Source organism: Paraphaeosphaeria sporulosa (genome assembly GCF_001642045.1).
Source record: "Paraphaeosphaeria sporulosa strain AP3s5-JAC2a unplaced genomic scaffold CC84scaffold_6, whole genome shotgun sequence".
NCBI classification, from domain to species: domain Eukaryota; kingdom Fungi; phylum Ascomycota; class Dothideomycetes; order Pleosporales; family Didymosphaeriaceae; genus Paraphaeosphaeria; species Paraphaeosphaeria sporulosa.
The window spans coordinates 1,167,022-1,191,790 of record NW_017253365.1 but is presented as its reverse complement, the minus strand read 5'-3'; the positions used below and the strand labels follow the sequence as shown (position 1 = coordinate 1,191,790).

At 53.4% G+C, this 24,769-nt stretch overlaps 11 protein-coding genes and 1 non-coding gene across 12 annotated transcripts; 6 read left to right on the top strand and 6 right to left on the bottom strand.

Moving 5' to 3' along the window:
- Positions 1-21: 21 nt before the first annotated feature.
- CC84DRAFT_1187709 (uncharacterized protein) lies at positions 22-1,973 on the top strand (the record flags this gene model as incomplete). Its single annotated transcript, XM_018180949.1, has 2 exons — positions 22-452; positions 509-1,973. The coding sequence occupies 2 exons, from the start codon at positions 22-24 to the stop codon at positions 1,971-1,973; spliced, it is 1,896 nt and encodes a 631-aa protein (XP_018035100.1).
- CC84DRAFT_1165114 (D-isomer-specific 2-hydroxyacid dehydrogenase family protein) lies at positions 1,959-3,528 on the bottom strand. The gene has a single exon (XM_018178643.1). It carries the CDS (start codon positions 3,295-3,297, stop codon positions 2,254-2,256), a length of 1,044 nt encoding a protein of 347 aa, XP_018035099.1. The 5' UTR covers positions 3,298-3,528; the 3' UTR covers positions 1,959-2,253.
- Positions 3,529-3,702: 174 nt separating this feature from the next.
- On the top strand, positions 3,703-5,438 carry CC84DRAFT_801153 (inosine monophosphate dehydrogenase). Its single transcript, XM_018187472.1, has 4 exons — positions 3,703-4,042; positions 4,096-4,178; positions 4,233-4,964; positions 5,025-5,438. The coding sequence occupies exons 1-4, from the start codon at positions 4,000-4,002 to the stop codon at positions 5,241-5,243; spliced, it is 1,077 nt and encodes a 358-aa protein (XP_018035098.1). The 5' UTR covers positions 3,703-3,999; the 3' UTR covers positions 5,244-5,438.
- CC84DRAFT_801154 (uncharacterized protein) lies at positions 5,439-6,130 on the bottom strand. Its single transcript, XM_018187473.1, has one exon. The coding sequence runs from the start codon at positions 5,994-5,996 to the stop codon at positions 5,634-5,636; it is 363 nt and encodes a 120-aa protein (XP_018035097.1). The 5' UTR covers positions 5,997-6,130; the 3' UTR covers positions 5,439-5,633.
- Positions 6,131-6,264: 134 nt separating this feature from the next.
- Positions 6,265-7,022, bottom strand: CC84DRAFT_1093359 (PEBP-like protein; the record flags this gene model as incomplete). The annotated part of the gene is made up of 2 exons (XM_018174509.1): positions 6,265-6,809; positions 6,869-7,022. 2 exons carry the CDS (start codon positions 7,020-7,022, stop codon positions 6,265-6,267), a joined length of 699 nt encoding a protein of 232 aa, XP_018035096.1.
- A 1,119-nt stretch (positions 7,023-8,141) lies between these two features.
- CC84DRAFT_1093751 (signal peptidase 22 kDa subunit) lies at positions 8,142-8,975 on the bottom strand (the record flags this gene model as incomplete). The annotated part of the gene is made up of 2 exons (XM_018174534.1): positions 8,142-8,677; positions 8,759-8,975. 2 exons carry the CDS (start codon positions 8,973-8,975, stop codon positions 8,142-8,144), a joined length of 753 nt encoding a protein of 250 aa, XP_018035095.1.
- Positions 8,976-14,284: 5,309 nt separating this feature from the next.
- Positions 14,285-16,134, top strand: CC84DRAFT_1260054 (WD40 repeat-like protein). The gene is made up of 3 exons (XM_018184963.1): positions 14,285-14,369; positions 14,420-15,533; positions 15,582-16,134. The coding sequence occupies exons 1-3, from the start codon at positions 14,348-14,350 to the stop codon at positions 15,754-15,756; spliced, it is 1,311 nt and encodes a 436-aa protein (XP_018035094.1). The 5' UTR covers positions 14,285-14,347; the 3' UTR covers positions 15,757-16,134.
- Positions 16,135-16,413: 279 nt separating this feature from the next.
- On the top strand, positions 16,414-18,380 carry CC84DRAFT_1206328 (uncharacterized protein; the record flags this gene model as incomplete). Its single annotated transcript, XM_018182027.1, has 3 exons — positions 16,414-17,569; positions 18,081-18,164; positions 18,214-18,380. 3 exons carry the CDS (start codon positions 16,414-16,416, stop codon positions 18,330-18,332), a joined length of 1,359 nt encoding a protein of 452 aa, XP_018035093.1. The 3' UTR covers positions 18,333-18,380.
- On the top strand, positions 18,211-18,318 carry CC84DRAFT_t61. Its single transcript has one exon. It is a non-coding gene; the product is annotated as a tRNA-Ser (tRNA).
- Positions 18,381-18,575: 195 nt separating the features above from the next.
- Positions 18,576-19,633, bottom strand: CC84DRAFT_1176904 (uncharacterized protein; the record flags this gene model as incomplete). Its single annotated transcript, XM_018180251.1, has 3 exons — positions 18,576-18,839; positions 18,962-19,066; positions 19,505-19,633. The coding sequence occupies 3 exons, from the start codon at positions 19,631-19,633 to the stop codon at positions 18,576-18,578; spliced, it is 498 nt and encodes a 165-aa protein (XP_018035092.1).
- Positions 19,634-20,157: 524 nt separating this feature from the next.
- Positions 20,158-22,086, bottom strand: CC84DRAFT_1260053 (cytochrome P450). The gene is made up of 4 exons (XM_018184962.1): positions 21,822-22,086; positions 20,886-21,764; positions 20,454-20,749; positions 20,158-20,396 (listed from the first exon to the last, which is right to left on the bottom strand). Exons 1-4 carry the CDS (start codon positions 22,039-22,041, stop codon positions 20,280-20,282), a joined length of 1,512 nt encoding a protein of 503 aa, XP_018035091.1. The 5' UTR covers positions 22,042-22,086; the 3' UTR covers positions 20,158-20,279.
- Positions 22,087-22,899: 813 nt separating this feature from the next.
- CC84DRAFT_1147535 (uncharacterized protein) lies at positions 22,900-24,494 on the top strand. The gene is made up of 3 exons (XM_018176597.1): positions 22,900-23,313; positions 23,371-23,609; positions 23,663-24,494. The coding sequence occupies exons 1-3, from the start codon at positions 23,097-23,099 to the stop codon at positions 24,383-24,385; spliced, it is 1,179 nt and encodes a 392-aa protein (XP_018035090.1). The 5' UTR covers positions 22,900-23,096; the 3' UTR covers positions 24,386-24,494.
- The last annotated feature ends 275 nt before the right edge of the window (positions 24,495-24,769 follow it).

Genomic DNA, 24,769 nt, shown 5'->3' with positions numbered 1-24,769 from the left:
CTGCGCGCATGTCCCGATCCAATGCCTCCATGGGTGGCCTCTGTGCCGCGAGCGATTGCATGTTCAAGGGCGAAAGCAATTGACCGAGTCGCAGCATCCTTCCGCTGCCGCCGAGCCGTCCATCCACTGCGCACCCGCTGCGCATCCACGCACGTCTCGCCGACCGCAATAAACTACCGTCCGAACGTACCGCCGCGGAACCAGGAGCTATACAGTGCGCTTTCGGGGCTGAACGGCGCGGCAGAGCAGTATGTCAACCTGAGTAGGCTGCAGTTGGCGCTCCGAGGGCTGGCGGTCGACAATGCAGTGACGAGGGTTGCGGTGCTAGGGCTGAACAGCCAGGTCGGCGCACAGCGGCTAGCCAGGCTGCTGGTCGCGGATCCATTGGCTGAGAACGCTGACTGGGAGCGGGAGCTGGAGAAGAGCCCCGAGGAAGGTGCTGTGCTGCTACGGTACGAAGAGTTGTCCCTTCCGAGGACCGCATGGCGCATGGAACTGACGTCTGCAGTTTCGGAGACGAAAACGATGCGCACGCGCCGAGTCCTTTGTACAAGATCCTCTCCGTACCTTCGCGGGTTCTGGGCAAACACAATCTCGAGATCCTCGTATCGACATTGAATGCCAATGCTCCCAGCTCCGCCGCTGCAGCCGCAACAGAAAGCTCCAAGGACGCTGTGTTGGTGCCAAAGCTGCAGGTCTCTTCTGCGAGGGGGACGCCGGTGCCATACCCGGTACATAAATCGCTCGTGCTAGGAGAAGGTCTGGACAGTGCCATCACGTTCGGCCAGTTTGCGTCCGATTCCATTCGAAAAGCAGGGAACATGGTCAAAGTAGCCATCGAACTCCCTGCGCCATCGACCGCATCGGGAGCAGCAGAAGATTCCGCGTCCACTGTGTCGATCAACACCGCGACCGGCACCCAGGGACTGGACGCCATCCGCGCCTCCGTGGCCAACTCCATGGACTATGAACGAAAATGGTTCGCCAGCGGCCTCCCGGCCCTTTCACGGTGGCTTGTCTCCGATCTCCAACCCGCCGACACAATCAAGCCCGTCCAGAAGGCCCTCATATCCTCCCTCCTCGACGATGTAGAGGCTACCATTACCAAAGAAGATGCACATCAGCTACAACTTCTCGCTTCCACTACCACGCCGGAACAGCTCAACGCCGAAATGATCAAGGCTCTGGAGGAGTGGGCGGAGAAATCACATCGCGAATTGAGGGATAGCCTTGACGAGGCGTTCGCAGGAAAGAACTGGCGTAAGCTCGGGTGGTGGAAGCTTTTCTGGAGAGTCGACGACGTGAGCATGATCACAGAGGAGATCATCGCTCGGCGATGGCTCGTTAGTGCGGAGAAGGACGCCGTCTACCTCGCCGGTAGGATGAAGCAGGCCGGCTTTCCGGACGAGGTGCGGCCTCTGCCCGGGTACAGCGATGCAGACACATACTTCAAGGCCCCGGCAGATGCTTCAGGTCACGATGTGTCAATAACTGAGATCCAAGAGACGGCCCTCTCCACTGCGGTCAATCTCCCTACTCCGTGGCCTGCCCTGCTCTCATCGACCCGTGCGACGCTTCTTGCTACAACGCTACCACCTCTGCAGGCACTCGCCCAACGTCTCATTCTAACCACACTCTCTACTACATCTCTTTCCGCAGCGTTATCAGCACTCCTATACGTTTCCGTATCCACGGTGAGCCTGTTCGAAGCGAGTTCATTGGCGGCACTCGGCCTGACGTTCTCGCTAAGGCGTATGCAAAAGGTGTGGGAGGACGCGAGAGAAGCGTGGAACGTCGAAGTACGGGAAGAGGGAAGGCAGGCACTCAAGAAGACAGAGGGATTCGTGAGGACTATCATCAATGGTGGCGGACCCGGTGCAGTTGTCGAAGACGAGGGAGTAGAAGAAAGAACAAGGGCCAGAGAGGCGGTTACGAAGGTCAGGGAGGCTCTGCTGAAGCTGAGCAAGGAGTAGTGTGTTTGTATTTGTATGAAAGTGTGAGAATAGATATGACAAAAGGAATTGTTTCCTCAAGATTTACCGCTCGAGAGAATGCTCTTCGTACGACGAGATACGCAGGATGACCGGCAATGTATACCATCATGCAACCACGCAGCTCATGATGCAAGAAGTGATAATCGAATCCGTGACGCATCGTTCTATCACATCGACTATCGATCAAGACGGCGCCAGACCCTCAACCCGACACATCAAAGTCCACATCAAACACGACCATACCCTGAAGTCGACCGAATCATACCATCTTGTTCTTGAATTCCTCACCATCCAACCACTGCCGAATGTTCTCTACTGTTTCCTTATACATCCCAGTCAAGGTCTGTTCTTCAACGTAACCCATATGCGGGCTGATCAAGACGTGGCTCGTCCCATCCTGTCCCCACTGCGAATTTCGCCATTGACTATCCTTCGGAAGTGGCTCTGTGTCAAACACATCAGCAGCAAAGCCTCGAATTTGGCCCTTTTTGAGCGCGTCCAGTAGTGCCTGTTCGGCGACGAGTGGACCACGGCTGGTGTTGACCAACATGGCACTCTTCTTCATCCAAGAGAGCTCCTGTGCGCCAACGCTGCCACGAGACCGGTCACTTAAGACAAGATGCACGCTGAGCACATCGGCTTCGCGAAATAGCTCCTCCTTACTGCTCGCCACCCGGACGCTTCCCGCCTGCAGACCCACAGATGCGACGCCCTCATCCGCCTTCTCCTGCGTCAAGTTTGGACTCCACGCAACAGCCTTCATTCCGAACCCTAACACCGCCGTCCTCGCACACTGCAGCCCGAGCCGTCCCAGCCCCAAGCACGCCAGCGTCTTCCCCGCCAGCCCCAGCGATACACTCGCCTGCCACCTGCTCGGCTCATTCTTAACCAGCGCATCATGCTCCGCAATCCCCTTCGCCAGTCCCAGAATCAGCGCCCAGGTCTGCTCGTTGGTGGTATCGAAGTTCGGCACTTTGTGCGCGCCTCGGGTCCCGACTACGACGATGCCACGCTCCTTGCACGTCTCGGTGTCGATGCCGAGATTTCGCATGCCTGTCGTCAGAAGGACTTTGAGGTTGGGAAGTCTTTCTAGTAGGGCTTTGCGGAAGGGGGTTCGCTCTCGCATGGTGGAGATAATGGGGAAGGGAGAGAGACGCTCGACCAGGGCATCGAGGTCAGCGGGCACGGCGGGATTCAAAGTGTCCGGAAAGTAGGAGATGTCGAGGCGGTCTGAGAATTGGGATATGAATTGAGGTGCGAAGTTGGCGTAGTCGTCTAGGACTGCTATCTTTGGTCGAGACATGTTGGATGATGGTGTTTTCTCTTCGTGTTGTGATCGAATTTGAGTCGATAAACTCGATAGAGTGGGAATATTGGTAGTAGTGATTCCAATATGCTCATGCAATGGCATAAGCCTGCGGGAATAATTCGTAGTCTGGTCCTATCGTTCCGTGATCGGAGAGGGGTCAAGATGGCGGCATCCTCGCTTACAAATATAGATGCTATCCTTCGAAAGCTACTCATCTGAGGCATCCTATATTTTCTAAATTCTACATAACGTCCAGAGTGACGTGGGAGCAAGCGTAACACAGTGTGTTGAGTCAGCACGGGGTGCCTAGACACCTCATGAGTCCTCACATGGGCATATAGCTAGCGCGCTACTCAACTGGGGGGTTTCGGATATCTCTAAACGACGCGACATCGCAGCTCCACTCAACTTGCCATCAAAATAGCATCTGAGTTGACTCAATACTGGCGTTCCAAGCAGTATCACCACATGTTGGCTGATGACAGGATTACTCACTAGCAAATGCTGGATTCGGCTTTCTACCTCGGCTCGCGGCTAGCACTTCCTTCCCCACACCAACCCCAGAGTCCAACGGCCCTCGGACGACATGCATCCTTCACGGGCGTTCTTTGTATATCTGACACCGTCTGAAGCTCCTTCACTTCTCTCCGCGGACTGATTGACATCCACACCTTTTTTTCTGCTCATTCACCCACCATGCCTTTCAACACGGAGCTGACACGGGCACTTGGCATCAAAGGCACGTACATGTGACAGCGCGCAGACATGACCCCCCACTGACCAGATCAACAGTGCCCGTAGTTCAGGGTGGAATGCAATGGGTGGGTTACGCTGAGCTCGCCAGTGCAGTCAGCAATGCGGGCGGTCTTGGAATAGTACGTACAACCTTCGCAGAGCCACGTACAGCAACCAGCTAACTCGCTGCGCAGTTGACCGCGCTCACGCAACCCACGCCTGAAGACCTCCGAAAGGAAATCCGTCGCTGCCGCACCATGACGAAGAACCCCTTCGGCGTTAACCTGACCCTCCTCCCCGCGCTCGTTCCTCCGGATTACGCTGCCTACGCGCAGGTCATCATCGACGAAGGCATCAAGATCGTGGAGACGGCAGGGAACAGCCCTGGCCCGGTCATTAAGCAGCTGAAGGCCGCGAACTGCATTATCCTACACAAATGCACAACAATCCGACACGCGCAGTCTGCTGTGAAGATGGGCGTGGACTTCCTCTCCATCGACGGCTTCGAGTGCGCCGGACACGTGGGCGAGACGGACATCACAAACTTCATTCTCCTGAGTAGAGCGCGCCAGTCGCTCGGGGGCGTGCCGTTCATTGCTTCTGGTGGCTTTGCAGATGGTCAGGGACTGGCTGCTGCGCTAGCGCTGGGCGCGTGTGGTATCAACATGGGCACCCGCTTCATGTGTACCGTGGAGGCGCCTATTCATCAGAAAATCAAGCAAGCCATTGTTGATGCTCAGGAAACCGATACGGAGCTCGTGCTCAGGAGGTGGAGGAACACAACGCGTCTGTTTGGAAACAACGTTGCGAAGCAGGCCGTCAAGGTTGAGAAGGAGAGCACGACCGGCAAATTCGAAGAAGTGGCCGAGTATGTTAGCGGGAAGCGTGGGCGCCAGGTTTTCTTGAATGGCGATAAAGACTTCGGTGTAAGTAGACCCTTGATTGTGGTCGGTTCGCGGGCATAGCCACGTGCTAACTTATCCTAGGTGTGGACTGCGGGCCAGGTCATCGGCCTCATCCACGATGTCCCGACGTGCGATGCACTATTGAAGCGGATCGAGCGCGAGGCAGTCGAGACTCTAGCTTCTAAGCAAGATCTCTTTGTGCAAGACGGCGATCAATCTGTTGGTCCCTCAGCTACTGTTGGGAAGAACACGAATAACCCTGGTGCTGAAGTGTGGGGCGTTGGCAAGAGTAAGCTATAGATATGTATAAGTATATTTGTTCAAAGCATGGCGACATTGTTATAGAGTACCGAAGTCCTGATCAGGGTGCCCGTCCCTAACCAAGTCTGCACGATGGTGGCTGGTAGGTCTATAGTTTGGCTTCACGCAGACCCATCTTCTCGCTACCACATTTCTGTGCCCTTCTGCGCCTTTTCAACCACCCCATCCGCCCACCCAATCAATCCAGAAGTTCTATATCACGCACTCTTACAAACCTCCCTCGTCTCTTATTTCATTCCACACCTTCGACACCCTGAGGCCATTGTATTCCACGCTTGTATTATCCCTTGAATTCCACCACGCTACACGATACTCTCACCAAGCTACTGACACTGCAATATCGTCGCCACCATGCCTACCCGACCGAAACTACGCTACGTCGTCCTTTCCTTCTTCCTCGGCGGCTTTGTCTTCACAGGGCTCGAGTGCCTCATCAACCTCGCTTTGCCATGCGGCCATTATCGGTTGTTCGCAAGGAGTGCCCGGCGCCTGACGGCAACTTCGAGCGTCGCGGACTGGACAGTGATTCTCTGAATATCCCGGTTCAAGGAGGATTGAAAGAATTACTGGGTTAAGAGGAACCAGATTGATACTTGCCGGAGCGATTAGTCCTGGGCTCGCTGCAGACTGCAGATTCGAACGGAGCATCAAGAGCACTGCCACCGTCATGGCGGGCGGGCGGGCGGAATAGGATGGGTTACTTGAGTTGGTCATTCTGTACCAAACGCGCATATCTTAGCTTGGATTCTTATTCATTTCGTCCCCGTGTCGTTCATAGGCTCATAGATGGATGGCGTAGTCCGAATCATAAGTTCATACGGAACCTGATTTCCTTTCCTCCATCATGACTGAACGCCGTCACCGCATCCCATCACAGCACGTCTACAACCCCATCAACGCAACGCCCCCGAGACCCACCATTGCAGCCACCGCCCAGGGCAGCTCCACAGCACCAGCAGCCTTGCCCTCAAATTCTACCATCGAAAGTTAGCACAGCGTCTCACACACACACCACTGGACTTAACTTACGAGGACTTGTACCATTTCCCCTGCCGCCTCCACCACCCGTCTGTCTCGCGCCGCCCGCACCCCTCGTCCCAGTCGCAGCCGCAGCGCCGCTTGCCCGCCCATCCACCATGAAGAAATTCCCCGCCACCGGCTCTCCGAGCCCATTCTGCTTCGCGAAGCCCGCAATGTCAAATCCAATGCGCGCCTGCGTGTTCGAAAAGTCGCTCGCGCTCGCCTTGAGCGTCGACGGCTGCTTGAAGAGCAGCTGTGTGTATCTGTGCGCGATGGTGTCAGACGCCGGGGGGCTGGGTCCGATGTAAGTGGCGGGTCCCTTTTCGCTGGAGGCGAGCAGCACGTTGCCGCCAGCGATGGATTGCTTGGTTGCTTTGAAGCCCGTGTTCATGGCGTGCAGGAGGACGCGGCGAGAGCTGTTGCCTGAGGCGGCAGGGACGTCCAGGTCGAGCATGACGAAGACATAGGTCTCATTTGAAGAGACAGCAGATGAGGGGAGGGCGAGTTGGGGCTGGGATGCAGTTGCTTTTCAGGATGTTAGGTTTGTGTTGGTAGATGAAGGGGGGAATATGAACAGTACATACCGGCTTTGCTGAGGAGTTCCCCTGGCGTGCTGACTTTCGTGCTGTTGAAGATGACATCCAGCTGGGCCTTTGCTGCGGGCGTGAAGCCCTTTGGTGTCTGCGCCTGCGCGATACCAACGGCCGCAGCGACGACAAGTCCTTTTGAGAAATGCATGATTCGAATCTTTAATCTTCCTCTAACAAAGTACTAAAAATTTATTAAAAGAGAATAATCTTCCTCACAGAGGGAACAGAAACGAAGTGTAGGGGACGGCAGTGCTTCCTCGCAGAGGATGGCGAGTCCATGAGGCTCTCACCGCAGGCTTATAAGGCTGCAGAGTGCATACGCGTCGATCAAAGCATGTCTGCTTCGGCCGCCGCGTTCAGTGTTGCATTGCCAAATTCTCCGGCAACGCGAGGGTGGGGACCTTGTCGTGTGATGGGTGTGAAACATGAAGTGCAAGAGCCGCAACACCGAACAGCGTGAGCGTCGACGTCAACGGCGGAGCTAAGATGCGTGACGATTTGGCATAATGCTTCTTGTTCAAGCGTTCCCAATTGTCGGCTTGAGGCGACAACGCATATTTGGCAGTCGCAGTTCCGCTACTCTGTTATAGCTGAGGAGCGCGGCAGTTCGAACGGTGACGTCGTAGTGAGCGGCAGCCGAGGTGAGATGTGTGCATGAAACGTTTCTATTTGTGATGATCTTGTGGATCTGGCCAATGTAAGTCTCATGATGTTCCAGTGCGTTTTTAGAGCAGTTGCATGCGACATCTCTTGACGGTTGCACAAGACATCCTATCGCTTGTGTGCAGAAGTGGATCTACTCCAGCCGAGGTCAAACGGACAGTAAGGAATGTGTGTGTGTGTGTGTGAAGAAAAGAGGATAGCAGCTAGAAAAGGACTCGTTGAGCATCAGGTTGCGACAACATGTACAAAGAAGCGGAAAAGCTCCGCTTCGGGCTTGATCGCGTAATGGCAACTAAAGGAAATAGCTCGACGAATGGCCCGCATTCACAGCGAGAAGTTACTGACGTTATCAACAGTGATGTTTGTATACAGACCTGTCAATTGGACGAGTGATCAGGTGTCAAAAAGGCCCATGCTGCCGCTGAGTGAGCGTCCCTCTTCTGGGAAGATGAGTCACTCACCAACTAGCAAGGTCTCCCGGTTCAAGCATGTGATGATAATTTGTTTTGATGAATGAACTGTTGGGTCTTGATCGCCCTCTGGTGTTCCCTGACGCCGCCGGAGGTCCCGCCTATCCCACTAGTTGTCGAATCTCCCGGTCCTTTCAGTTGCTCTTCCTGGGCTGCTCCTGGCCAGCCATCAAGCGATGGCCTTCCTTTCCCTTCTCTACATCTAGCTTCTCCTTCTTCGCGCTTTTGGCGCCAATCGCAGGGAAATCGAAAAGCTCGCTCTTCCCACCTTGCAACCCCTTCCACATGCCATAGTCGTTCCAGTTCTCCCACAACAGCGCGCCGACCCAAGGCTGCACGTTCCAGCCTAGCTCCAGCCTCGCATCCGTCCTGTTCTGCAGCTTCCCTGATATATCGGTGATCTGGTACTTTGGGCGCTGGTTGTCGAGCTTGATGATGCCGGCGGGCATGTGCGATTTCGCTTGAGAGTTCTTGGAATTCTTAGGCTTCTTGGTGCCCTTAGGGGTCGGGTGGATGTAGTGGTTCTGGTGCCAGGGAGCGGCGGCGCCTGGGAGAATGGCGTCCCAGATGATGGCTTCGGAGTCGGGCTCACCAGCTTTAGTAGAGGGATAGACGGCTTTTAGGTACAGGAAAACCTGCTTGGTGTTCCAGTTGAAGAGAGTGGACAGATCTGCGCGCCAGGGTGGTTAGCCATCTGCAATCACCTTGTACGCGCGAATGAATGGATGGATTGAGGTGAACAGTGACTCACCAGTGTCCAAGTCGAATTTTATATGCGCGTACTCCTCCTTCTTGTAGCTGTAGTAGTGCGGTCTCCCTCGTACCACCTGTACATTCCGCAACCCCACCGTGGCCTTGGGTACTTGTGGATGGATGAAGGTTGACAGCGCGATGACGGCCGCGACGGAGAAGGCTACCGTGGTGAAGAAGCCAAAGGCATTTTGTATGCGCACCAGTGTTGAATGCATGGTGGGCCGTTGGGTGTGGTGTATGACCGGGGAGGGGAGGTAGTGGAGCGAGTCGAGTCGCCTAGAATGCGGCGAGCGCGCGGAGGTGAAGTTGCTACGTATGGCCGAGCTTGGGCCAGCCCTAACGTACCGGCTCGCACTAATTCTACCTTAAACTTAGGGGCCGCTCACTCTACACCCGTCTTTCACGCAGACGTCAACACCGGAGGTAACTATCGAGAATCTAATTGGTGCCTCGCTGTAGAGCCGGGTATACATGTTGACCAGAGAGCTTGTGCATAACAGCAAGGGCATTGGATAATTCGCGAGACGAGCGGCCAGATTCACCTGGAATTGACTCGTGGCTGTGTCCATCTTGTGAGCTATTCTAAACACATAGGTCAGCAATTGTGCTCGCCAGACTGTACTAAACATCACTGAGATCGGTATACGAGAAATGGGCCGTACAGGTAGATCGTCTTAGCTTATACATCTACAACTAGCATCCAAATCGACCCATCCCACATCTACTGTGACATTCTGATCATGTATCACAGAACATCGATTGAAATAGAATAGATCGGCATCCCCCATAATGTTAATCCTTACTGTTGCGGCGGCGGTGCAGCCTGTCCACCTCCCCTCGGCCCACCACGACCGCGGGCACCTCCACGACCGCGACCACGTCCACGGCCCCTGCCTCCATTCTCCAAGCTAGCGGGTGGCGGGACACTGCTGTAGTTCTGCGGCCGGAAGTTAGGGTTGTTCTGCACAACGCCTGCAGTAGGGTCGCTCATGTCGGTCGCAACAAAGCCGCCGCGGTTCGCCTTGCCACCGCGTCCACGTGGAGCGCCGTTGCTATTGCCACGGGTATTGGGGTTGAAGTTCTGGTTGGCAACGCTATTGGAGTTGACGTTTTGGGTAGCAACGCCGTTGGCCGGCCCTCCACGAGGTGCCGAACCGCCGCGTCCACCACGATGACGGATGGGTAGCTCTTGTAGCTGACCCTGCTGAGCGGGTGGAGGTGTGCCATTTTGCATGTGCGCGTTGCCTCGTGGTGCCGGGCCTCCGCCGCGTCCCCGGGGCGCAAAGCCGCCGCCTCGAGCCCCGTTAGTCTGTCCACCACCGAAAGCGCCTCGGTATGAACCTTGGAGAGGAGGCGGGGCGTTCGCAGGAACAAGCTGGGGGCCTCCTGGAGCACCAATCACGGTATAGGGTTGGGCAGGTTGCTGAGGCCGCTTAGCAGCTGCCGCCGAGGAATATGACACGACTTGCTTGTCGGTCAGGTTGAGTACAGTGGTCGCCGGGACGGTAGATCCTCGGAAAGGTGAACAGCGCTCGCCGAGCGAAGTTCCGCTCATGAAGGTCGCGTCGAAGACGACATCCAGCAACAACGCGCGAGCAGTGCGTGTCTTGCCAATGACGGTGCCGTACGATCCAATGGGGACCCTTCCTGAGTCCTGGACGTAGACAACACGATCGCCTATAGTGAACATCTGGTTGCTGAGGCGCTGTTCCGCGTCCGAAGGTTTGAGAATGGCGCTACGTGGGACCTTTCCGATCTTTTTGGGTTCCACATCCTGCGTCAGAGCAAGATTGGCGTCGGCGGCTTGTTCGATCATCTTCACGGTATCGGAATCCAGCTGCTCAGCATCCAGCGGAACCTTCTCGAAGCTTTTAGTCTGCAGCTCCTTCAGCCACGCGCCTATCTCCTTGACCTTTTGCTTCGCGACCTCAGGTGGAAAGAAATCGGTGTCTTCCCAGCCATCGCCTGTGGGGTTTTTGATGATGGCGGCGATAAAGTCTGGAAACTTGATCATGTATTGTGCCAGAAGGTCAATCGCCCTCTGACTGTACTCCCAGCCGTTGGCTGACTTTCTCGAGTAGCCTAGAACCTTCATCTTCTTGGCCTCGAATTTGAGATTGAGTCCAAGGTTGAGCTTCATCCCGCTTGAGTTGACGAAGAAAGAGGCTGTCAATTTAGACAGTGCCAGTGGTGGCATGTGAAGCTGTCGAGCAACAACGTATGAAGGGAAATAAGGTATCATCTTCTCGGCTTGTCGAGAGACCTCGCGTCCAAACTCTGGCTCAGGCTTCTTGAGCTTGGCCACCATGATAGTGGTCTTGTTATCCGCATGCCCGACGACCTGCAACGGACGTCCGTAAGCATAGTCGCCCAAATAAAAGGCTCTTGATCCTTCCGGGAATTCTTCTTCGAGTGGTAACGCCTCTTTTTCCAAGAAGCGCTGATCTGGACTGATGACCTCGTCGACGACTGTCTGAGTGGCGTATTCAACCTGCAGACCCTGGATCGGACCATACTCTTTGACAGTGTGTCCCTCGTCGGTCTTTCTAAGACCTTTGAGCATCTCCACATGTACAAGCGAGTCGACTTCACCAGTGACCATACCAAGGCGCTTGCTGTAGGTATTTTGGATGCGGTCAGCCATTTTCTTCCAATCCCGTATCTGATCCGGACCGTGTGGGATAGCGACAGGTACTGCCGGTCCAGTCTCGGGCAGGACATAGTCGAACAATTCGTCGGAAACCTTGAAGACCTTGGCCTCTTGCAGGAACGGATACCCAACATGAACCGCCTTGCCGAGCTTCTGCTGAGCATTTGCAATGCCCGTGCGCGCCTCTGTGTCTAGCAAAGTGACAATCATACTCTCGTTTCGGCTGTCCTGCTGGAAGACGTTTACACCAGCGAATTCAAGTTTTCCATGGAAAGGCAATTCTTTCAAACTGGGAAACCCAGCCAATGAATGAGCTCCAATCTTCACACCGTCCATCAGCCCCACATAAACTTCCAGGCCTTCCATGGTTGGAAGCTCGAAGATGTTCTCGACACAGCGACAGTGAGGTAGATCTGGGAAAATGCCAGGCAACGATGAGGGATAGACGTAGTCTAAATCCTTTGCATATGTGAACTTCATAGACACGCCAAAAGAATTGCGGGATTTTTCGTCCTCGGAGAGTTGGTCTTCTTTGGTAGCCATCGCAGATAGTAGTCTGTCTTCCTGGATGAATGGAATTTTTACGACGGCCTCCCATTCCATCTTCTTTCCGTTCATATCGAGCTCGAAGTCTCGTGGGTAAAAGTCGATGATCGGCGAGTCTTGGTTGGTCATCAAGGGATGGTAGGCATTCGGTACGATGCTCTTGCTGCGATCGGGCAAAACGCCCATGAGCTGTTGGAATGGCTTGAAGGGCTGCCCAAGCTTAAAGTCGATGTTCGCTTTGAGGCCCTTCTTGACGTCTGAGATCATGGGCGAGTAGTGGTATCCGTAGTACCAAGGCCACGAGGCTACTCCTTGGTAGTAATAATACAGAACCCATTGCAGACCTTGAACATAGTTCTCGGTTAGCTTCCTCAGCTCTTCCTCGTTGTCTCGGCCCCAGTCAAACTTGGACTTATAGTACTCGTCTTTCCAAGCCAGAAACTTCTCCTCGTACTTCTTCTCCATCGCGGCTTGGGCATCGTCGGCTGAGATGTCAACGACCTTGGCATCCTCATATTTGAGGATGACCCGAGCAATGGCCTTCTTGGCTTCATCGTCATCTTCCTCCTCGTCATCCTCGACGTCTTCCACGAGCTTGGGCGGAAAAGCTAGCTGGATATGGCGGTTTCCCTCGTCGTCTTGTACGGTCTTCCAGTTTATGTGAAGGCTATCTGCCAGCTCCTGCACGAATTTGCGATCCTCGGCTTTGAGGCTGACCGGAAGATCGTAGGGCGTCTGCATCTTGGTGTCCAGATAGATCCCAATCCAACTCTTGATCTTGGACAGCAGCTTCTTCTGCTCGGTAGTCAACACCAGCTGTCCGCGCCTCTTCGTCCTCTCCATTACGTCTTCTTTCGCAAGTTGCTTTCCCTTGAACCATGCAGCGTCCGCGTTTTCGGATTCAAAGTGGCGATTCTCCACGTGCGATAGTTCGTCGAGAAGGAGGGCCAGCCTCTCCATGTTGATAACGCCGCCCTCGTTGATGTAACCCTTAGCCTTGGGCAGCACCGTTTTGTAAACGTTGAACATGAGCGCGAGAGCACCCTCGTTAATATGCAAATGAGGCAAATTAGGAAGGAAATCGTTTCCGACAAAGAAAGCCATCAAAATGAAATCGTCAATAACACGTTCCATATCGAAATCGAAGCCAAGAGCGCCGGGCTCTTCTAGCTCTTGAAATTCAAGTTCTAGGTATTCGCGCACGATGCAGAGATGCATTAGATAAAAGTTTTGGTGCTCCAGCTCCTTGGACTTCTTCTGGTTTTGGCGACCAAAAGTAACCTCCTCACGGAGCAGACAGAAATGGGGGTCGTGGCTGAGCAGACCCAACATGATGAGATCGGCATCGAGGCCGTACAAGCAGTGACGGCGGTTGGGGTCGTAACCGGGCTGGGCCTTGGCCTGGCGGATATACTCCATGACCTTGTGCTCGCCTTCTCCAGGGACCTCGTGGCCTGACAAGACGATTTCCACGCCCTGCCAATCCAGGTCCTCGGAGACCTTCTTGTTGATGAAATACTTCAGTTGCTGCGTCAGCTTGGCCATGAACTCGGTGCCAGGCGTGATGCAGTTGCTATCGAAGGGTGCTTCCTTGGGCATCTCAACGCCTTCCTGGATGGCCTTTTCACGGGCCTTCTCAGCGTCGAGAGCGGTTCGGAAGCGCCGCGCGCGCTGCTGGTTCATCTTGGCGCGCGGGGCGACACCATCGATGGCCATGAAGAAGAGCTGCTTGGGCTTAATCTTGCCAAACAAGTGCTCGATGTAGTTGAAGATGGCGATGAACATCTTTTCCTCGGTCATACGGGCCGTCGGGCCGTCGGAGTCATTGTGGGTGCAGTTGTGAATGATACCGTTCATGTCGAGCTATGGCGGCGACGTCAGTGGGAGACGTGCAGGCGCTGCGCTGCATGCACTTACGTAGAGACAGTCGAACTCCGGGATGCGGTTCTCCGCGATGAGTTGGGAAATCGCGGGGTAGCGCTCCGACATCCATCTGAAGAACTTTGGGACGCCCATGGCTGCTGTGTGTTTCTGGGGATAGACGACTGAATGTGGTGGCGGTGGAGTCGCAGGGCGATTCGCGGTTGCGCAATTTGAAAAGGCGCACGGGAAGAGGGGGCGAAGCGCGCAAACAGCGCTTGCTTCTGAACGACAGGAACGTTAGGGGATAGGTTCACGACGCTGGGGTCTTCAAAGAGTCAGAAGAGAGGCAGCGGGCGTCAGGCATATGTACCAGAACGCCAAGCGCTGGCTAGTGGCGGCGGGCAATCGCCGCTAGCCGAACCACGGCGCGCGGGACGCGTTGAGCTCTTCTCCACTTTGCAACTCGCACGCCTTTCGTGCAGCTTTCCTCCTGCGCCAGTCACAGATCCCAACAGATCACCACGTCACATGATGGACGACAACATGAGCGGTACGTGGGGCACGTTTGGCATCCACGCACGCCTGCTGACGACGGTGCAGACGCGCCCGACGCGCAGGGCCCCGACGATGAGCAGATCCAGCAGCAGAAGCAGATCAACGAGGAGTACAAGATGTGGAAGAAGAACAGCGTGTTCCTCTACGACATGCTCTACAGTCGCGCCCTCGAGTGGCCGACGCTGACGGCGCAATGGCTGCCAGACAAGCGCCCAGTGGAGGGCACCAACATGAGCACCCACCGCGTCATCCTCGGCACGCACACGTCTGGACAGGCCCAGAACTACCTCCAGATTGCCCACATCGAGGTCCCCGACATGCCGACGCCAGACGCCAACAACTTTGACGAGAAGACTGGCGAGGTCGGCGGCTACGGCGACGCAAAGAAGCCCTTTGACTTCAAGGTCGTCCAGAAGATCAACCACCCTGGCGAGGTCAACAAGGCACGCTACCAGCCCCAGAACCCCGAGATCATTGCCTCGCTGTGCGTCGATGGCAGAGTCCTTGTGTTCGACCGCACCAAGCACCCCATGGATCCAAAGAGCGACGGCAGCATCAAGTTCGAGGCAGAGCTTGTCGGGCACGAGAACGAGGGCTTCGGGCTTTCTTGGAGCCCTTTGAAGGAAGGACATCTCGTTACCGGAAGTGAAGACATGACTGTCAGGACCTGGGATATCAAGAGCGGCTTCTCCAAGGGAAACACATCCATTGCTCCTCTGACCACGTACACGACGCATACCTCCATCGTCAACGACGTGCAATACCACCCCATCCACGGCTTCCTTATCGGTAGCGTATCCGACGACCGCACGTGGAAGGTTACCGATACTCGAGTGGAGTCGCACAAGGTCGCTCTGTATAGTAAAGAAAACGCGCACGCAGACGCACTTAACAGCATCGCTTTCCATCCCGAATACGAGAGTATTTTCGCGACCGGTTCCGCGGATAGTACTATAGGCCTATGGGACCTACGCAATTTCGATAAAAAACTGCACAGCCTTCAGCACCATTCCAAGGACATCATCGAGCTGCAGTGGCATCCACAAGACCCCGCCATATTGGCCAGCTCGAGCTACGACCGTCGTATTTGCATGTGGGATGTCACAAGAGTGGGCGAGGAACAGACGCCAGACGAGGCCGAGGACGGCCCACCGGAGCTGTACGTTCTCTGTCTACCCTTCGTGAAGGACCAGCTAACATCACATAGCCTTTTCATGCACGGCGGGTTCACAGACCGCATCTCCAGCTTCGATTGGAACAAGAACGATCCCTGGCTGATGCTCGGTGCTGCGGACGACAACCAGATGCAGATCTTCCGCCCGAGCCGCAAGCTCGTTGAGCCTATCCCGAAGACTACTAATCACGGAGAGGTCTCGGATTGATTCTGTCAATCTGTTAACCCTTTGTTGATGATGATTTAGATCAAAGAAGCTAAAGCAGCGCCCGAGTCCGAGTCCGAGTCCGAGTCTGAGACGTTGTCCTTGTCCCCGCCAGAATCGACCTGAATATGTCTACTCTTCTCTGTGGATGAAGCCGGGCCGAGTAGCCTGAGGTGCCCATGATGGGCTAACAGTGGCACGCGGATTCCTGAAATGCGTCTTCTAGCTCACGGTGTTGGTTTGGAAAAGTATACCCTTTGCATTTACGTATAGTACCCTGAGTCACCCTAAGATAGACAATACAGTGGTCGATTGTGTCCAAAAGAGATCTCTGCATTCACATGTCCTGCCGCGCTGTTCAATGGAGATAGTAAAGTGCCTATAAGTTCTGCGGAATGCAGGTTCATCGAGTCCGGGCGTGACAGAGATTTCTGACTCTCTCTTCAAATGTTTACCGCTGTCTGTAATTGACGGAACTGCGTGCACCGTGAATGCGACGCCACAGCCCGGTTGTGCAGCCGACGTTATAAAGCAACCAACCCCATCCTTCATTTCTCTACAACTAAACAACCTATTCAAATCTCAAGCTTCTACTATTCCGAGGAAAATCTCACGGCAGCATCCAGTAATACCTCATCAGCGAAGAAACCATCCTTCCCCATGCCGAAGTATGTCCGCCCATACTTCGACCACCGTGAATGGGTCCGCGATGGCATTACGTTGGGTGATTTCGAGTCCGTCTGCAACTTCAAGCATCCCATTGACCGGTATGACCTCCGGCAAGTTGGCCCGCACCTCGTGCAGATGGCTAGCCAGCTCGTTGAGTGCGCCAGCCTCGTATGTCCAGCACCAATGTGCGAGGCCGGGCGTGGGCCAAAATTCCGTCGTCGCGTGATGGAAACTATTAGGCGCATCCACGAGATAGCCGACGACATAGATATAGTGGTACCAGTGCGAATCGTGACAGGAATGGTGGGTATTATCGGTGCAGGGAATTCGTCGTCCAGGACTGTAGTACGGACTGTGCTCCCTCAAGAATTAAGTCGAAGGGTTGTCGAGGAGCGCATTTACCAGCCGGCCCCGATCCATGAGACAGAGACGAAGACGTGGGTGCATAGGGCGCATGGAAGCAAGTATTTGGCGAGAGTGGAAACGAAGACTTATGACAGGAGTCAGCCTGAGGTTGAAGAGGTGTCGAGGGATGAGAATCGAGGGCACAAGCGGGGTAAGAAGAAGAAGAGCCAAAGGAGGATGATCAAGGAGCGGGGTGAGAGTAGCGATGAGGAGAAGGGGAAGAGGCGGAGGAGTCGCGATAGGGGACATGATAGGCATAGGAGCAAGAGCAGGGACCGTGAGCGCGGCCGGCGCAGCGGCAAGGATACGTACAAGGATAGGGACGATGATAGGCGCAGGAGCAGGAGTAGGAGCAGAGATAGAGAACATGAGAGGCACATGAGTAGGGACAGGCGCAGAATTAAAGACAGGAGTAGCAGTAGAGACAGGCACAAGGAGCAAAATAGGCGCAAAAGCAACGATTGCAGTAGGCACGAATGTAGCAAGGACAAGGACGAATACCGCAAGAAGCACGAGAGGCGGCCCAGGAGCCGCGAGAGAAGCAGGCGCAGAGACGACCGTGACAAGCACAAGTACGACGAGTCTGAGCGTGAGTATGATTCTTCGCCTTCCAGACGCAGCTCGTCAAGCTCATCAAGCGCGTCGCGATCGAATTCACGGCGAATGGGTGCGACCATGGGCTGTGTTCTTTGGCCAGAAGCCAGGTTCCAATGTTATGTGTACGGTGATTTCGAATCTGAACGTACGTAACCAACACTGAGCGAGTGCAATTACCATAGACTTTTGCCATTACCTGTTGCGCTACTACTGTGGAATGAGAGGTTATTTACGTCTCCTGCAAAGCCATCGCAAGCATCACTGTCTTGCAGTACCTAGATACACTATCACTGGGGGTAAAGTCAAAGTCCAAAAAAGGTCTCTCCAAAGCCCATATCGTGGAATGAGGTGGTTTCAAGCGTCGCAAAGCGTGCAACAGAGGTCAAGGTTACAATACTACTTACCCCTCCCATACATGTATCGAAAAATGGTAGTAGTGCTTTGAATGGAAGCGTAGAAGCCAACCTGAAATAATTCTACATTCAGTAACATGCGTGTGCCCTTACTGTACCTGGGCCAACCAAGATAAGAATCCCTGGTGGGGTAATATGCGAAGCTAGCGACCCGGAGGCAGCCCGAAAACCCTGCATGTGGCCACATCACGAACCACAGTTCATTCTTATCATAATTCGAAGACCTCTTTTTGATTTTCTCAGTGCAGCACTGTATATGTTTTTACTTTTTGAGTGGTATATATATTTCAAAATTTACAATTATGTCATCAAAATACCAAACAAGGCGTAAGTTCACCTGAATTTTCAATTCCAGGCCCCTACTAACATTCTTCAGGTTGTGACGGAGTGGTTAACGTGATTGACTCGAACCAATCGGGCTTGGCGCGATTTGCGATATCAATTTCCTTCGGGAGCGCAGGTTCGAATCCTGCCGACGTCGGTTTTTTTAACTGATTGGTGCCCTCGATTTTTTTCAATACCCTAAGCACTTATACTAGACCGAAGTCTGTTTACAATCAGCACTTTACACCTTTAATTAAAGGCAGAAAGCCCTCTGCTTCATGGGACATATTTACTTCATTATGCTTGGCCTTCTGCGGGCCCAGAAAATCATCTTTGATGGCTGGCTGGGTGCGGGCAATGCTACAAGGAGCTTCTTGGCGAGTATCTGACACTACGTTAGCTTGCTTTGTGTTCTTAGTCGTGGTGGGTACAAGAGCCTTTGATAATCATTGATCCAGTTCGTAGTGTCACCTGCCATTCGACCAACTGTCCTGAAAGCGCCATATCAACCTCTTCAAAGTTCAGATTCATAGGTTCTTTCATATTCTCGCAGTGTGCATAGTATCTCGTCACAGTGATGGAGAAGTGTTGCTGTCCGTCCTGCTCACTGGAGACCAGGAAGTGATATCGATTGCTTGTTTCTCTGATGTTCCACATCAAGCCTGGCCGGTAATCAAGCTGTTCTGCAAACAAGTCGCTCAAGTGGCCATCCTTGCGAAAATCCGATATATATCACTAGCACTGAAAGAACGACGATCTAGCTACTTGAATACACCCTGCGCTTACTCTGGCCTACTTACTTGTCTAGATCTCTCGATTGAATGATTCCTCAATGGCAGGAGGGATCGATTTCGAGCAGTACCACGAATTAATTGAAAAGCATTGCCGCGGCTACCGCCATCGCACTGCCAGAAACATTGCGCATGTGCCGGACCAAGATGTATACCAACTATGCCTCCTCAATGGACACATGGCCATTGATTAAGCGCGTTGTCCTCCAGCAAGAAATCTTGCATGCCGCAGCCACGGCTCTTGTCTAGACGGGGGAACCATGGTCGGTCAAAGCGCATCATAATTCGGCTAAGATGCACGAAATGTCGATTCGCAGGCAAAGAAAGCTGAACAAGGAGGCTAGTAATGGGGCCGACAAGCAAAAGAATCAAGTTGATGAACAAGTGGAGCAGACTGTGGACAAGATACAATCAAGGTGGCCGATTGCAACTTTGTCTCGCACTACGCCTTGACCGTACTGTCCCGTGGTGAGACATCGCTGGGTTCATCTCCAGCAAGACTTTTGCATGCTCATTGAAAGATAAGGGAGAGCAGTGCTGTATCTCACCTACAAGGTCTAGCCGATGTGGATGGTCATTCATTATACCTGTTTGCCACTGAATGATCTGTATGTCAGCCACGAGCCATAGACCGCTGGACTGCGCGAAGCCCAGCGAGAGGAAGAGAGAAAGCAGAAGCATTGTGAGAACAGCAAATGCTCGGTAAGCCAGTTTCGATGTTCTTGCTTGTCACTAAATATGTGTATGCTTAATCTTGATATGACAGGTGCAATGATTCTGCGGAGGCTTTCCTGGGGTCGTCGTCCTCTCCGTGTATGGGATTCCGTTGTATTGAATTCAGTTGAGGTTGTACCACGAATGGGTTGGTGGGCAAGCTGATGGACTAATTGCAGGATGACCTTTGGTTTGTACAATTGATCAGGCGATTGATTCAGGGCAAACACGTAAGTCTTGAATCGGGGAGAATGGCCTAAAATTATCGCTGATAGGCACAAGTTCTCATAACAAGTCATGCTGTATTCTGCAAAGAGATTAGAGTGTTTACCCCTTATTCTGAGTAGTGTTTGTCCGCACGAGGCGTATTTAGATCTTTGTAGACTAATCTAATTTTTTTTATCAACGCTATGCCTCTGCATGCTCTCTAGAAACAAATTTAGAATGTCTGTGTCAATGCAGGAACGTCAACACCATTTTGGCATTCGCACGTCGCTTTCCTTGAACGATATGTTCTTGCACTCGACATGAGGCTTTGCGTTCTGCCATTGGAACAAACAAGATCGATTCTATAAGATATGCTATACTTAGCTTCCAACGCTTCGTCGACGTATTAGGCCTCTCTCTCTGTGACCCGAACGAAGAATTCGTGTTGCATCCAAATATTGAAGTTCTTACTTGACCAGGGCTTCTCAGCGTTAACAACATCAAAGTCAAAGTGGCGTAGAAGCTGTGGACAGATTAGCCGATGCATGTGCAAACTAGAAAAAGCGGTTATTGAACATACCTCAAAGTACACCTTGTCCATCTCAAGGAAAGCCACGTTCCTTCCCATGCAGCTCCAACGTCCGTAGCCAAAGACAAGATCGACGGTCTTCTCCATCTCGCGTCGGGTGTCCGCATCGGCTTCAAGCCAGCGCTCGGGGCGGAAGGTGTCGCTATCTGGTCCGAAGATGGGGTGACGAGTCAAGGCGTAGACATTATGGCCGATGCGAGTACCAGCTGGGAAGTAGATGCCCTCGTATGTGTCTCCGCCTGCGGGCACTTCCTTGGCAACCTGTCCGAGAAAGGGAGGTGTTATTCCTGAGGTAGGGTACAAAGTTAGTGTGAGTCAAGATAGGGTGGATGGGTACCTTAGGCATGTCTCAGGTATACAAGCGACAAAGAAGTCTCTCTTCTGTGACGTACAGCATGCACCTGGTACACAGTGGGTACATACTGAGGCCTTCCTTGACTACAGCCTGGAGGTAAGGTAGCTCCTTGGACTCTTTCTGTTGAATCGGGTTGGATACCCGGCCTTCTGCGACGGCTGCAGTCACCTCAGCTCTGAGCTTGGTGAGGACGCGAGGGGATGTAAGCAGACGGAGAAGTGTGCTACGTAGTGCTGAAGCTGTGGTGTCGGATCCGGCAATAATCTGTAGCAGAAGCTCGGCTTCGATTTGCTTCTGGGGGATACCGTTGCGCACAAAGGCACCGATCATGTCGTGTCGCTCTTTGGCGTCCACTTCGAAACGTTCACCAACTGCAGCCTTTGCCTCGGACATCAAACGTCCGAACCCTTTCGGGTCTTCAGGGTTGGGTGCAATCTTGAAGATGAGGCCACTGCGGTACAGGAACTTATGAATCGGTGCCACGCCGATGATAGGCGCAGCCGTGGACACGAATTGTTCAGCAAGCTTAATGTAGTCGTAGATGTCTTCATCTCTGGCGAGGTAGCCAAAGGCTCCGCCGTAGGCCAGGCTTGTGATGACATCAAGAGTGAAGTACTGTGCTTGGAGGGCAAGATCCATGGGCTTCAGTGATCCGCCCTCAGATATGTACTTGGTCTTGATGAGGTTCACCCATGACGCGATTTGATCGTCGACATCTTTCTCGAGCTGCGGGTTCTCCCTACCAGCGTACGCGCCAGCCATCTTGGCTCGTCGTTTATCATGGGTATCAACGTCTAGCTCTGAAAGAATGTTGTCGAGGTGAGGATCCACGCGCATCCCAAGATACCAGTCGGATCGCTTGTATGGAGAACGCGCAGCACTCATGCGCCGAATGAGCTCCGGATCACTGGTGGTAAGTTCATTCGGACCGATGCGCACAATGGAGCCTGCATTGACGCTCTGTCAGTCGAACCATTACTACATCGGTACGAACCGAGGCCTACCGAATTTTGCATCCACAGCTCTGTACCGCAAGTGCTGCGTGCCGCTTGCCTGGGTCCTCATCATGAACAGGTACGAGAATTTGCCAAGGAACGGCCCCGGGATATGACGCAGAGGGAGCCATGTTTGAATCGCAGTGTAAACATAGTAGGCGGCTAATAGTAGGGGAACAAAAGGTAGCAGAAACTTGAAGGTCGCCGTGAGAAGACCGTCACCCGCCATGACGATTGTCGCTTGAAGGGGAAGGATCACGAAAGTTCACTGAGAAACGGAAATGCAGATTGTAAATGTGGATTATTGTCTCTTATCGGACATCTGCGCTTTCCATTTTCAGGCATACCCTGATGCGGGTTTTCCTCCTACTCGCCGTTTAGAATTTGCGGACCCTCCAGGCGACGTACGCTCCTGGCAAGTACGAGTGTCTAGCGTGACTGGCGTGACTGGGGTTGATCAGACACTTTTGAGGTCGTTTACGATGGCAAAAAACCCCTGATGCGCAAGACCTGCACTTTCTGGGAGGGCCACAGCATTCAGGCGATCGCTTTGGGTTCTCCTTATACGTAATTTGCCTCTCTAATCGGGCATATGAAAAAACCCTCCCCTCTCGTGCATTGTCAACAGGGCAAACCTGGGAGATGCCCCACGCTGGAAACATGGAAGATTTCGAAACTATACCGCATTGCTGTTGCCCATCGAGAAGGGTTGACAGGTTGTACGACGTTGTCTACAAGCAAATGCTGATATAGACGCAACACATCGTCGTGGAGAGAGAAGATTTGATGACATGCTGTGGCTTGAACGGCTCGGCAAGCGGTCGGCATGTGGAAAATGTGGAAAATAGGCGGCCAATCGTAGCAATCGCCGTTGCAGGCTGTACCCGCCCGCCAGCGGCTGTCAGTCTACTCGCTTAACGTTCGAGTCGCGTAGCTCCGCCCATCTTAGCGTTATAAGGCAAGCGTCCTGGGGTGAGGACAAGTCCACTTCACCAAGGCCACCAACCTCGAACGTGATTAGTTTGGCAGGTCCGGGCCGGGTAGCGTGGCCGGGCAACTGGGCCTGTCGTAGAAACTGGGTGCCCTGCCAAAAGTAATGCACAGAGGAAAAAGAGCGGAGCCCTCCCGTTCGCTAGGGGTTCAAGTTTCAACGTGCTCAAATGAAGCCGTTCGCCCCAGTCCCCGCTGTGATGTGGGAGAATCTTACATCTCATCCGTTCATATCATTCATTTTGCATACCCCTCCAGTAGCTGTGTTTCCCGGAAGCAGCGCTTTTTGTCGACATGGCGTCCACAGCCCCGAAGGACGAGACGTACGAAGCGTTCCGATCAAGATTCGATGGAGCCATCATCACCACCTACGTGGTTGCGATGTTGGTTGTTCCGCTGAAGATCTGGTGTCGAAAGAGAGCCGGCGGGTGGTCCATCATGGGCGCTGATGAGATCTTCACCCTGTGTGGTGCGGCTTTTGTAACTGGTACCTTTGCTGTCATCTACTCAGGTACGCCCACATTCCAATTAACAATTCAAAGGCGAAGTTGCTGACCAAATGCACTAGCTGTGCGACCACTGCTTGGGAAGAAGATTGCCGACGTTATGCAGTCGCCAGAAGACATGGCAAAGCTACCAGCGTTTGCGCTCTACCTTTGGGTTGCGAACTTGCTATACACTATAAGCGTCATGTTCATGAAGCTTTCCATAGTAGCCCTTTATTGGCGACTCTTTGGCCTGACGAGGAAGGGTCGCATTCCACTCCTGCTCGTCGGCGGAGTCATCGTCGCCTGGGGTATCACAGTCGTGAGTTTAGTGTTCGATACGCGAAAACTTTGTTGCTGACTCGACACCATTAGTTCTTGATAGTCATCTTCAACTGCGATCCAATTGCGGGAAGTTGGGACCTGACCCTCGCCACCACTGCCAAATGTGTGGACAAGAAGTCATTCTATGTCGGTGGAAGCGTCCCGAACGTTATTACCGATCTCGTCCTCGTCATAATGCCACTCCCATACGTCTGGAGGCTGCACGCTTCCGTTGCACAGCGAATAGTGTTGGGAGGCATCTTTGCGCTCGGAATGTTTGTCTCAATTGTCTCCATGATACGACTGTCCGTACTCTTGGACACTGCGGGCGGCGTGTTCGATGTTACCTACACCTTCAAAGATGTCTACATGTGGAGCTTGGTCGAGATCAACGTTGGTCTGACATGCGCATGCTTGCCCAGTTTGCGGCCCCTTGTCAAAGTCATCGGACTAAGGCGGTTGTTCTCTAGTGGACGCTCCCGACCGTCGGGTGCGGCAACACCTGAGCCTTCACAGGGATTGAGTGGGAATGTGAGCGGCCTGAACTCGCGGAGGAAGCCCAAGGGCATGTTCTCGCAGCTGGAAGACGATGACGAGTTTGAGATGATCCCGGAAGACAAGATGAAGGGAGGCGCATGGAGTGGAGGGTCCACATCGCGCGTGAGCCATGATACCGACAGAACGTCGAATGGCTCTACCGATTCGCGAAAGCAAGCAGCTATCGGTGCAATCGTGGTCCAGCGGGACTTTGAGGTGTCCTCAAGTCGACCATGATACGAAAACAGTGAGACTTGATACACAAAAAGAGAAATAAAAGGGAAAGGATTGGCGGAATTCTGTTCGATTCAACATGTATACTCACATCTTCGCTTCAAATTCGCACAGCCTTTGATAGGATACAATCTACAAACATGTAATCAGGCTCATATTTTCACCACATCCCCAGTTCCAATTAGTCACGATTCACTGCTGCCCGAATTGGGTAATATGTCGTTCCTTCGGCTGTCACATGCTGGCATGAATCCCGAACGTCTCTATTTCCCCAACTGCATTAGTCTCCAGCTCCCGTGTGCAAATAGGGTCGCTTCGCTTGCTTGTACCCGTCCACCCTGGCTCCCGTTGTCCCAGACATTTCGTCATGCCTCGGCCGACTTCCCT

Bases quoted from the DNA above. Each gene is read 5' to 3' on its own strand.
- CC84DRAFT_801153 (XM_018187472.1), top strand. From the start codon at position 4,000: ATGCCTTTCAACACGGAGCTGACACGGGCACTTGGCATCAAAG. The intron at 4,043-4,095 runs GCACGTACATGT...CCAGATCAACAG, and splicing joins ACGGGCACTTGGCATCAAAG to TGCCCGTAGTTCAGGGTGGA. The intron at 4,965-5,024 runs GTAAGTAGACCC...AACTTATCCTAG, and splicing joins ATGGCGATAAAGACTTCGGT to GTGTGGACTGCGGGCCAGGT.
- CC84DRAFT_801154 (XM_018187473.1), bottom strand. From the start codon at position 5,996: ATGCGCGTTTGGTACAGAATGACCAACTCAAGTAACCCATCCTATTCC.
- CC84DRAFT_1165114 (XM_018178643.1), bottom strand. From the start codon at position 3,297: ATGTCTCGACCAAAGATAGCAGTCCTAGACGACTACGCCAACTTCGCA.
- CC84DRAFT_1260053 (XM_018184962.1), bottom strand. From the start codon at position 22,041: ATGGCGGGTGACGGTCTTCTCACGGCGACCTTCAAGTTTCTGCTACCT. The intron at 20,750-20,885 runs GTATGTACCCAC...ACCCTACCTCAG, and splicing joins TGTAGTCAAGGAAGGCCTCA to GAATAACACCTCCCTTTCTC. The intron at 20,397-20,453 runs GTATGTTCAATA...ATCTGTCCACAG, and splicing joins TGGACAAGGTGTACTTTGAG to CTTCTACGCCACTTTGACTT.
- CC84DRAFT_1147535 (XM_018176597.1), top strand. From the start codon at position 23,097: ATGGCGTCCACAGCCCCGAAGGACGAGACGTACGAAGCGTTCCGATCA. The intron at 23,314-23,370 runs GTACGCCCACAT...CAAATGCACTAG, and splicing joins CTTTGCTGTCATCTACTCAG to CTGTGCGACCACTGCTTGGG. The intron at 23,610-23,662 runs GTGAGTTTAGTG...CGACACCATTAG, and splicing joins TCGCCTGGGGTATCACAGTC to TTCTTGATAGTCATCTTCAA.
- CC84DRAFT_1260054 (XM_018184963.1), top strand. From the start codon at position 14,348: ATGATGGACGACAACATGAGCG. The intron at 14,370-14,419 runs GTACGTGGGGCA...ACGACGGTGCAG, and splicing joins GATGGACGACAACATGAGCG to ACGCGCCCGACGCGCAGGGC. The intron at 15,534-15,581 runs GTACGTTCTCTG...AACATCACATAG, and splicing joins GAGGACGGCCCACCGGAGCT to CCTTTTCATGCACGGCGGGT.